The 11,768-nt window shown below is 50.3% G+C and overlaps 1 protein-coding gene across 1 annotated transcript; it reads right to left on the reverse strand.

The window, feature by feature from the left end:
* Window positions 1–336: 336 nt before the first annotated feature.
* BORCS6 (BLOC-1 related complex subunit 6) lies at window positions 337–3,046 on the reverse strand. Its single transcript, XM_027626071.2, has one exon. It carries the CDS (start codon window positions 2,112–2,114, stop codon window positions 1,047–1,049), a length of 1,068 nt encoding a protein of 355 aa, XP_027481872.1. The 5' UTR covers window positions 2,115–3,046; the 3' UTR covers window positions 337–1,046.
* Between the last annotated feature and the right edge of the window lie 8,722 nt (window positions 3,047–11,768).

Genomic DNA, 11,768 nt, shown 5'->3' on the forward strand with positions numbered 1-11,768 from the left:
CTTCCTCCTGAGTCAAGATGTCCAGTTCACCCAGCCCCTGCCTGTCCCCTTCCAGATCTAAGACAGCCCCTTCCCTTTCGGTACCGGAACACCCTGCTTGTGTTTCTGCTTTTACTGGATCCCGGAGCCCAGATCCGTGTCTCTCACGTGCCCCACCTCCCGCGTCTGCCCCCCTCCCCCATCACAGTGCTGCCTGACAGCAGGAACCATATACCCTTGCCCATGTACTCCCGCCCGGCACCCAGCATCGGTCAAGAGAGCTCCACGAAAGAGACCGACCCTCATCCCCGCTCCTTCAGCTCATCAATCCCTGGAACCCCACACAGACACACCTCAGCCTTAGCAGCAGCACTTTAATTCCACAAAAACTCAGAAAGCCAAAACTGATTAGAACACTCCACAACAGGTGGGCTTCAAAACCAGCAACAATTCTGCCTGAACCCTGAGAGCAGTGAGACCCCTCCCACCTCACCCCCTCTACCATGCAATGCATTCCTTCTAGTTCCACCCCAGTTCTGGCTGGGGAAGGGGGGATGGTAGGGGGCCAGAGGGCAAGAAGCAGGGAGTTATCCATCTGCAGGTGTGCATCCTTCTCTGCATGGCCTGTGGCCAAGGACCACTCAAGCTCCCACAGCCCCTGGCACCTGAGATGTGGCCAATGGAGTCAGGGTGGCCACAGTCGGGGCTGGAGCCTCTTCTGTTCTCCTTTCTTGACCGCATATGGCAGTCATGTCTCCCAAGCCGAGACCTAAAGCCCTGGGTTCCCAGAGATGGTGCTCTCGCTGGAGAAGAGCGTTGAGAACAAGGTCGCTACAGATGGCCAACTTAATAGAAGCAGAGCATCATCCCCTCCCACCAGGAGAGGCTTCAGAACTTCCCCCATATACACCTGAATAAGGCCCAGCGAGTGGTCGCAGACCTGCTAAATGCGTCTGGAAGAGCCTCCAATACATAGGCCTCCCCTCAGCGGGCAGTTCCCACCAGGGCTCCTTGAAGAGTCCTTAGGATCCTGCTGGGCCCTGGCTTGGCCACTCCTGCCCTCCCGGTCACTTGCACAAGGCCTCCAACACCTCCAGGGTGCGTCGGATATCCCGGACTTGGCGCGCCAGCCCCTGAACTGGCTGCAGAGCCCGCTCCAGCTCTTCACAGCGCGCCAGCAGGGTGTACATGCCCTTGATGCTCATGTCCACCGCTTCGCCTAGGGAGTCCACGGCGTCGCGGTAGGTCTGGATGCAGCCCACGCTCAGCGCGGTCAGCTCCTGCACCGCGCCACCCAGCCCGCGCAGCAGACGGTCCACCCTGCCGCCCAGCTCCCGACTCAGCCGCTCCAGGTCCCGCAGCACGTCGGGGTCGATGGGGGGGATGGCCGGAGTGGGCGCGGGCTTTGCACAGGGCCGCGCCGGGGCAGGGGGCGGGGGTTGAGGGGCGCCGCTCAGACGAATCTTGAGTTGCAGGTTGTTGGCCACGAAGTGGGTGAGGTCGCCATGGCGGCTCACCGTGCCCTCGAGCTCCAGGGGGCTGGAGATGGTGGCGCGGCGCCCGCCGCCCGCGCCAGGCTCGGCACCCCCTGCCGACCCGGCGCCGCCGCACGCCCCACTTAGCCCGTCCAGGCTGCGGCTGTCCTGAAGGCGGCTGGAGAACGAGCGGCCAGCCCTGCCGGCCGCCGCCGCCTCCTCCTCCTCGTCTTCCTCCCGCCGCTCAGCCTCCATCCCGCTGCCTCCCGGGCTCCCTCGACGGCAGCCCCTCTCGGATGCAGGCTCGTCCTCCGGCGGCTCAGGGTCCTGGCACCCAGAGGACCCGTGCGGGTCGGGCTCCGGACCCGGCGCCCCCCGGCGGCTCCCCGGCGCGGACGGCGTCCCTCCGCGGCCCGGCTCGTAGTCCCGAGCCTCCCGCTCGGCCCGGTGGACGGCGCCGCGGCTCGAAGTCTTCGGGGACGCCGCGGGGTGGTGACTCGCGCCCCCAACGTTCTCGGCCTCTTCCTGCCCGGACACCGGGAGGCCTGAGGGCGGCGCAGAGGGTGCTCGGCCCAGCCCGCCGCCGAAGATCGCGGCTTGCTGTTCCCCCAGAGCCAGAAGGTCCGCCTCGGGCCCAGGCCGCCCCCGGGACGACTCCATGCCGCAGTTCGGGGCAGGAACCGAGGAACTGATTCGCCCCGACTCGGGCGGCGTTGGCGGCGCCTTTAAGGGGCGTTGGTAGAGGCGCGCGATTGGCAGCCGGCTGACAATGGTCAGGACAGGAAGAACACTCTGATTGGTCGCTGTGACCAGGAAGTCTCGGAAGAAGAGCTGTTATTAGGCAGCCGAACACACGTGAGAGCCGGCCGTGCGGTGCGAAGGAGGTGACAGCTGCCCTCGTTGCTCTGCCCCCTCAGGATGAGGCGGGGCAAGTCTTAAAGATCAAGGTCCTGAAATACCCGAGTCCTCCGGGGCGGGGCTCAGACTCCTTCCACCCACAATTGTCACGCCCACAGTTGTTGCTTAGCCAACACACCCAGTGGGCACCAGAGTTGCGGCTCCTAGAGAGTTTGTGGGGATGAAAAGAGTCTTTCCTGCTTGGACCATCGGGATTGAACCAATTTAGTCCATCGGGAGGGATGCAACCGGAATCCCCAGCAGAGCACGAATGGTTGGGTCCACCATCCTCGGCTCACCGACCTGCAGAAGAACTGCCCTGAGCGACTCACGATGGTCAATCAAGTCGGCTTAAGGGCTTTCCTGTGCTTTTGCCACTCTGTCCTCTGTCCCCGGCCCCCTCCACGTTGGAGGATCTCTCCGCTTGGAGGATGGTGTGTGATTTTGCCACGAGATAAAATATTCAATAAACGAATGGCTCTGCACGGAGATCGGAGCCCTGGTACCATTCTTCTGATCCCAACTCTTCCTTCTCTTCCCTTCGTTGGTCTCGCTGGAGCCACACTGCCGGCCCCCTCGCTGTTCTTCTGCCTCAGGGATTTACCCTTGCTCTTCCTTTTTTTTTTTTTTTAAGTCTGAGTCTACCAAGGAAAATTTCAACTTCAGTTCCTTATTTATTCAAATATCACCTTTTCAGTGCGGCCTCCCCTGATAACCTGTTTAAAATTGCAGCCGCTTTCCCCAGCAATCCCCGCTTTCCCTTCCCTTCCTTTTGTGCGTGGCATATACTATATACTTGCTTACTTGCTCATGTAAGCTCCTTGAGGGTAATGGTTTTCCGTAGGGCTTTTTTTTTGGTCTGTTTTGATCCGTATCTGCAGTGTTTAGGGTGCGTAGCATATAGTAGGCGCTGCGTAAATATGTATTAAATGACCACAAACCATTGATTTCCTCTTTGTGACTTGAACACATTCAAGATGTGTTTCTGTCACTTGTACCCAGAGTCCTGACTAATAAACCATGAGGTCCCCCCTCTCTGGGGCTGGCCCCCCAACCCCGTCTTCCCTTTACCCCTCAGCAGGCAGACATTCTTTATTCAGCAAGTGATAGAAAACACAAGTTGGACCAACACTAACGTTAAAACAAGGAGACTGCATTGTGTCTTGCGATAATGGTCTCAAGACGAGAGAGAGTGTGCTCAGAGAAGCTTGGGTCCAGTGCCCTAGGACTGTCACAAAGGAACTGGCTTCTGTCTGCAGGGGCAGCCTTATCCCAAGTGGCTTCCTCATGGTGGCAAGATGGCCGCTCTTTGTCATTCTTCGGGGGTTGTATTGGTCTCCTTGGGCTGCTATGACAAAACACCATAAACTGGGTGTCTTAAACAACAGACATTTATGTCTCACACTTCTAGAGTCTGGGAAGCCCAAGATGCCAGCTGATGTGGTCCCTGGTGAGACCCCTCTTCCTGTCTTCTCCATGTGCCCTCACATGGTGAAGAGAGAAAGCTAGCTCTCAGCCTCTTCTTAGAAGGGACTAAATCCTATTGTAAGGACCCCACCCTCATGACCTTGTCTAAACCTAATTATGTCCAAAGGCCTCACCTCCAAATACCATCACACTGGAGACTAACACGTCAAGAGACGATTTTCGGAAGGACAAGCACCTTCAGTCCATAACGGGGGTCACTCGTCATCCTTTTTGGTCTCTTGAGATCTGACTCAATGTTTAAGGACACTCCCACATCATCAGGAAGCTGAAATATCAAGCAGCCCCTCTCCTAGTTTCCCAGGCACATGGCTCTGGCTCCACCATGGAGCGCTTCTGCAGTGGAATTTTCCCTGGCTGGGCGGACTCCACGCCTGGTCCTTCTAGAGATTCCTGGTGCTCCTCCAGAGGCTGTGAATCACCCAGGATGCTCATAATAAAGTCCACTTATGCTTCAATGAGCCCAAATTATTCTGTTTCATGCAACCAGGACCCCTGAATGATATGCTCCCACACCTTCCAGAAGGGGAGAAAGGAATCGCTTCCACCAAAGGCCCAGTTAATTTCCCTTTACATCTTATTGGCCTAAACTGGTTCAATGTACAATTTAGTCACAAGGTACAATTTAGTCACATTGGCGGGGTTAATACCATGTCTGACTGAGTATCCAGGGATGACTGGGTCGCTCAGGTAAGCGTCTGCCTTTGGCTCAGGTCATGATCCCAGGGTCCTGGGTCATGATCTCAAGGTCCTGGGATCTCCGGCGTGGGCGGGGCTCCCTGCTTGGTGGGTAGTCTGCTTCTCACTCTGCCTCTGCCCCTCCCCCACTTGTGCCCACTCACTCACTCTCTCTCTCAAATAAATAAATAAAATCTTAAAAGAAAAAAAAAAGGACTGAGTATCCAGAAGCAATCACTCTGGCAAGGTGACGAGAATCAACTTATTAGGTTAAAACAATTATGCTCCTTCTGGAGCTACGGGTGGGTCAGTCCCCTCCAAACCCCAGTAGCTGCAACTCAGTGGGGGAGGGGGGCAGGGGCTGTCGGGGAGCAACCACAGTGTGTCCTATGTTAGGGGTCAGCCAAGTATGGCCCATGGACCAGATTCAGCTCACTACCGCTTTTATTTTTTATTTATTTATTTTTAAAGATTTTATTTACTCATTTGAGACACAGAGATACAGAGAGAGAAAGCATGAGCAGGGAGAGAGGCAGAGGGAGAAGCAGGCTCCTCGCTGAGCCAGGAGCCCAATGTGGGGCTCTATCCCATGACCCCGGGATCATGACCTGAGCTGAAGGCAAAGGCCCAACCATCTGGGCCACCTAGGCGCCCCTCACTACTGCTTTTTATACGGCTTGTGAGCTGAGAATGGTTTTTACAGATTTAAATGGTTGAAAAAGAAAGGATATGAAAATTCATATAATTATATGAAATTTAAATTTCAGTGTCCATAAGTATTTTTGGAATACGGCCATGTCCATGCATCGATGAACTGTCTCTGGTCGCTTTCGTGCTGCAATGGCAAAGCTGAGTAGTTTCAATAGAAGCCAGATGGCCTGTAGAGATTTCAGGATTTACCTCCCGGATTTTCCCGGATAGTTCCCTATGTCTTTCACTCCAAGCTGCTGGAAGTGGGAACCCACCCCAGGACGGGCTCATTACTCCTGTTTGCCTGTCGCTGTCAGCGGCCATAGGTAACTGCTGGTGGTCTGACATGACTCATATTTTCATGCATATGCACACTCTGTTCATGAGACTTTGCAATACTCTTTTTAGAACTTTATAAGAGCAGATTTGGGTCAAAGAGGCTTGTACTACCCAGTAGTAGGGAGATAGAGAAGGATGAGTTTTGCTGCAAGCGGGCAAATATCTTTTTATATTTATTTATTTAAACACATGTGTTTATATATTTTTTTATTTATTTTTTTAGAGAGAGAGAGTGCAAGCAGGGGTTTGGGGAGTAGGGGCAGAGGGAGAGAGAGAGGACCCCAAGCAGTCTCCATGCCCAGCAAGGAGCCTGACGTGGGGCTCGATCTCCCAACCCTGAGATCATGACCTGAGCCAAAATCAAGTCAGTCACCTGTCCAACTGAGTCAACCAGGTGCCCATAGGCAAATTGTTTTTAAAGGCCCATGTTTTCCCCGCTGCTCCATGAATACACATATTTTTTTTGTTCCAAATTATGCAACGCCTGTATATGGAAATTTGGTATATGAAGAAGATGGTGGTATTTGGGGTCAATTTATATAAATGGTGCAATTATAAGAGATCAGCGAGTTGGACCAAAACAAAAATGAAAAAAAAAGATTTCAACTCTTACGTTAAAAAAATAATTTTGATCACATTTTTATTTTTTATTATTTTTTAAGATTTTATTTATTTATTTGACAGAGAGAGAGCAAGAGAGGGAACACAAGCAGGGGGAGTGGGAGAGGGAGAAGCAGGCTTTCCGTTGAGCAGGGAGCCCAATGCGGGCCTTGATTCCAGGACCCTGAGATCATTACCTGAGCTGAAGGCAGACCCTTAACCGAGTGAACCACCCAGGCGCCCCTTGATCACATTTTTAAATGAAAAACAGACAGTTGGGTGCCTGGGTGGCTCAGTTGGTTAAGCGACTGCCTTTGGCCCAGGTCATGATCCTGGAGTCCCGGGATCGAGTTCCACATCGGACTCCCTGCTCAGCAGGGAGTTGGCTTCTCCCTCGGATCCTCTTCCCTCTTGTGCTCTCTATCTCTCATTCTCTCTCTCTCAAATAAATAAAATCTTAAAAAAAAAGAAAAACAGTTATGAAAGAAAACAGAAGTGCATGTTTTGTTGGTTTGTTTGTTTTATAAGCTTGGGGTGACAAAGGCTTCTTAAAGTAAAACCAAAAATCTGATAAAACTATGTTAAAAGACAAATTGCAGAGAGGGAAAGAAAATATTGGCCCAGTATATGACAAACCATTAATATCCCTTGATCTTACTCGTAAATCTGCCGAAGATGGCCAAGGACTCCAGGGTTGGTAAATTCACTAGCTCAACAAAATCACCAAGGACCCTGGTTCTTTCCATCTTTACGCTCTACCAATTACCCTCAGTCTGCCAATCTGTCTTTAAAAAAAAAAAATTTAATCATGTAAAAAAAATAATGAAATCATGTGTATGTAGTTCTATTCATTAAGATAAGAACACTAATCAAAAGCTATACCACATTTACAGCAACTGCAAATACAAAGATAGTGCTCTGAATTCTGTGTTTCTTTTTTTTTAATTTTTAAATAGATTTTTATTTACTTATTCGACAGAGAGAGACACAGCGAGAGAGGGAACACAAGCAGGGGGAGTGGGAGAGGGAGAAGCAGGCTCCGCGCGGAGCAGGGCTCAATCCCAGGACTCTGGGATCATGACCTGAGCCAAAGGCAGACACTAAATGACTGAACCACCCAGGCGCCCTGAATTCTGTGTTTCACCGGGCATCAAAAGCCACTCATCTTTTCTTTAAAAGATTTATTTATTTATTATTTTACAGAGCGAGAGAGCATGAGTGCATGAGCAGGGCAAGGGGCAGAGGAAGAAGGAGAGAGAATCTTCAGCCGACTCCCCTCGGAGCACAGAGCCCCACACAGGGCTCCATCCCAGGACCCTGAGATCATGACTCAAGCCGAAATCAAAAGTCTGATGCTGAACCAACTGAGCCACCCAGGCGACCCGAGCCACCGATCTTTTTGTCCTTCTCTCGTACTTTATTCTGTATCCACATCCTCTGCCTCTGATTGGATCCCTGGATTTTATTCCATTTTTCTGTGTGACGTTCTCTGCAGATATATATCATTGGCGGCTGCTTTGGGGGCTGAACATCCTTTTGGGGGTCCACTGAAAATCCCTCCAAATCCCAACCAGCCAATTCCCTACCCAGGTAGCCCAGAGAAAACTTCTCACTCTGCGCTTTGAAACAGTTTACTGACAATCTGTCTTGACCTCAGCTGTCCCCGTGGGCACAGAATGTCTGCCACACATCCAGCCATCTCAGGAACCAGCTTCATGTGGCATTAGCGGTCAGTAGGTCGGTCAGTGAGATCAATACCACCCCGTTGTGTTTCAAGTCATGAGGAGACAGTGTGTGAAACTAGCAGGGCTCTTCTATTAGACTCGTTCATTCCCATGATCAGCTGGGCGCACAAAATATAAATCTAGTAAGAAAGAATCTTGCCACGGACCAGACCAGAGAGGGTTTGTAAGGCTGCAAAGCTTGGTAGGTATAGGGACCGTGGTGGGAATGTAGCTTCCTTTAGGGTGCTACTCCACCCTCTCTCCTTTCAACCTACTTCACATTTAGAAAGCGACTTCCTCGAGATTGCAGCCCGTGTGTGGGAATTTGTCTCCTGGTTGGGAATTCCATTTTCTATTCCTTTGGAAAACCCACAGTCAAGCTCCTAGGTCCTGTCTGTCTTCCTTCTTTTAGACGTTTTAGTAAGTGTGTGCTAATGTCTCAGCATGGTTTTAATTTGCGTTCCCTAATAACTAACAATGTTGAGCATCTTTTCACGTGCTTATTTGCCATCTATATATGTTCTTTGAGGAATGCATCCCCACTTTTCTATTTTGTTTTACATAGCTTGTAAACTACTTTAAATCCTTTCTAGGATAAGACTATTTATAGTTATTTATAAATATTCATTTAAAATATATATATTTATTATATATACGTATATATACCACATCTTCTTTATCCGTTCATCCATCGATGGACACTTGGTTGCTTCCACATCTTGGCTCTTGTAAATAATGCTGCAACAAATATAGAGATGCATATATATTTTCAAGTTAGTGTTTTTGTTTTCTTTGGATAAATACCCAGAAATGGGATCGCTGGATCCTATGGTAGTTCTACCTTTCAGTTTTTGGGGTACTCTCCATGCTGCTTTCCATAGTGGCTGCACCAACATACATTCCCACCAACAGTGCACCAGGGTTCCTTCCTCTTACTCCACATCCTCGCCAATGCTTTTTATTTCTTCTCTCTCTCCTTTTTTTTTTAAAAGATTTTATTTATTTATTTGACAGAGAGATAGAGAGAGAGCACAAGTAGGCAGAGTGGCAGGCAGAGGGAGAGGGAGAAGCAGGCTCTCTGCTGAGCAGGGAGCCGGACGTGGGGCTCGATCCTAGGACCCCAGGATCATGACCTGAGCCGAAGGCAGACACTTAACCGACTGAGCCACCCAGGCGCCTGAGACTACATTTTTTTTTTTAAGATTTTATTTATTTATTTGAGAGAGAGAGAGAGAATGAGAGACAGAGAGCACAAGAGGGAAGAGGGTCAGAGGGAGAAGCAGACTCCCTGCCGAGCAGGGAGCCCGATGTGGGACTCGATCCAGGGACTCCAGGATCATGACCTGAGCCGAAGGCAGTCGTTTAACCAACTGAGCCACCCAGGCGCCCTGAGACTACATTTTTTAATGCTATTTATACCATGCACATTACTGCACTTGAGAACAGACTGTGTTATAGGGCAAGATAGGATTGTTATTTCCATCTTAAAGGGCTCATAAAGATTAAACCACTTGGCCAAGGTCACATGGCTAATGAACATTGGAGAAAGGACTAGAACTCAGGGGTGCCAGCCAGAAGCTAAAGCTCGTTCCTCCGCAGAGCCCCTCCCCCCGCCAGCAATCAGGTCACAATGAGGGCAGCAGACCACCTCTTGCGTCTTACCAGTGCCCACACCACCCACAGAAATGCAGACAGGCTTTCGAGAGCAAAATATCAGCCAACCTACCAGGAGGACACAACCAGACGCCCAAGGAAGAAGAGAAGTGGCTTTTTGTTTCTTTTTCCTGTCATCGTCTGTTCAGTGGGAAGGTAAGGTGACCATCAAGCCCCCAGAGTGAACAAACATTCCAAGTCAGCTGGACTCAGCGTAATGGTATCTTTACTTAAAAAAAATGTCAACCAGGGGCGCCTGGGTGGCTCAGTCATTAAGCATCTACCTTCGGCTCAGGTCATGATCCCAGGGTCCTGGGATCAAGCACCGCATTGGGGTCCCTGCTCGGCTGGGAGCCTGCTTCTCCCTCTCCTACTCCCCTGCTTGTGTTCCCTCTCTCGCTGTCTCTCTCTCTCTCTGTCAAATAAATAAATAAAATCTTAAAAAAAAAATGTCAACCAGGCTAGCCTTTCCCCCACACCCCAGGACACAAGCCCTTCTGTTCTCTGTAGGATTTGTCAAGTAGGATATTTGTTGTGTGGGTTGTGGGGTGGAATGTAGGGTTTATGTGGGATATGGAATTATGTCATATCGTCACATTATTTAATTAAGGGGGTGGCTCTTGCTAGAATATGTGGAATTTTCATGAGCAAGGAGATGATGCCCCTTAGAAAAGTCTCTGAGGGGTCAAGCACAGGTCACTGACCAAAGATCATGATACAGACCGCGGATTCTTCCCATGACTCAAAGGAGGCTGCAGGTGCCATTCTAGACAGAAGGAAGAGCAAGTGCAAAGGGCCGGAGGTAGAAACAAATTTGGCAATGTTCAAGGAACAGCAAGGAGGCCAGTGCTTTAGTGATGGAAGGGGTTAGAGCAGCTGGGAGCTGATCTCCAAGTAGGGAGGAGCAGAATCTCTTCGGGCAGGGACTTTTAACTCAGATGGATGCCTGGGTCTCAGCCTAGGCTGATTAAATCTGAATTTCTCAGGCTGATAGTCCAAGAGTTCTGTTTTCTCCATAAGCCCTCCAGGTGATTATGATGTGCAGCCAGGGTTGAAAACGGGTAGAGGACCTTGCCACAGAATGAGTTTGGATTTTATTCCAAGAACTCTAACTTCCCATGTGGAGGACAGGCCAGGAATAGGAACAGGGAGAACAGTTAAGAGGCTGGTGGCTTGAATCAGGGTGAGAGCAGTGCAGTTTGTGAGTAAGGGAGGTGGGGCTGAGACCCTGTGGATTTCATTGGCAGAAGGAAGGAGGGGGTTGGCAGAGAAAAGGGAGAGAAACCAGGGTTTAAAAAAAAAAACCTTGAAGCGCTTGGGTGGCTCAGTTGTTTAAGTGTCTGCTTTCGGCTCAGGTCACGATCCCAGAATCCTGGGATCAAGTCCCGCATCGGGCTCCCCGCTCAGCGGGGAGTCTGCTTCTCCCTTTCCCACTCCCCCCTGCTTGTGTTCCCTCTCTCGCTGTCTCTCTCTCTGTCAAATAAATAAAATCTTTAAAAAAAATCTTTATAACATCATTCAATTGTTTTACCCCATGGGTAAAAGAGTCTTTTTACCCCATCTGGAAAAGAGTCTTTACAGATGTAATTTAGGATCTTTTTTTTTTAAAGATTTTATTTATTTTATTTGAGAGAGAGAATGAGAGAGAGAGCACATGAGAGGGGGGAGGGTCAGAGGGAGAGGCAGACTCCCCGCTGAGCAGGGAGCCCGATGCGGGACTCAATCCCAGAACTCCAGGATCATGACCCGAGCAGAAGGCAGTCGCTCAACCAACTGAGCCACCCAGGCGCCCTGTAATTTAGGATCTTAAGGCAAGATCATCCCGGATTATCTGGGTGGGCCCTAAATGAAAATGACTAGAGTTCTTATAAGTCACAGAAGAGAGAGGAGAGGGAAAGAGCATGAAAAAGCAGAGCTGGGAGTAGGGAAGCCTCACACCCAGAAATGCGTGGAGCCACCCGAAGCTGGAAGAGGGGAGGGAGGATTCCCCCCCCACTGCCCCCCCAGAGCCCTTGATGGGGGTGGGGCACTGTGGCCAATCTGATTTTGGACCAATTTTCTGTTTTAAACCACCTCCTTGGTGGTCATTTGTTACGGCAGCTCTAGGAATGGCTGGTGGCGCATCAGTTAACAAAGATCAAATAAAAATAAGAACTTTTTTTTTAAAGACTTTATTTATTTATTTATTTATTTGACAGAGAGTGAGCACAAGTAGGGGGAGCGGGCAGAGGGAGAGGGAGAAGCAGGC

Source organism: Zalophus californianus, chromosome 16 (genome assembly GCF_009762305.2).
Source record: "Zalophus californianus isolate mZalCal1 chromosome 16, mZalCal1.pri.v2, whole genome shotgun sequence".
Lineage (NCBI taxonomy): Eukaryota > Metazoa > Chordata > Mammalia > Carnivora > Otariidae > Zalophus > Zalophus californianus.

What these genes read in the sequence shown, in the direction of transcription:
- BORCS6 (XM_027626071.2), bottom strand. Translation starts at nt 2,114, where the DNA reads ATGGAGTCGTCCCGGGGGCGGCCTGGGCCCGAGGCGGACCTTCTGGCT.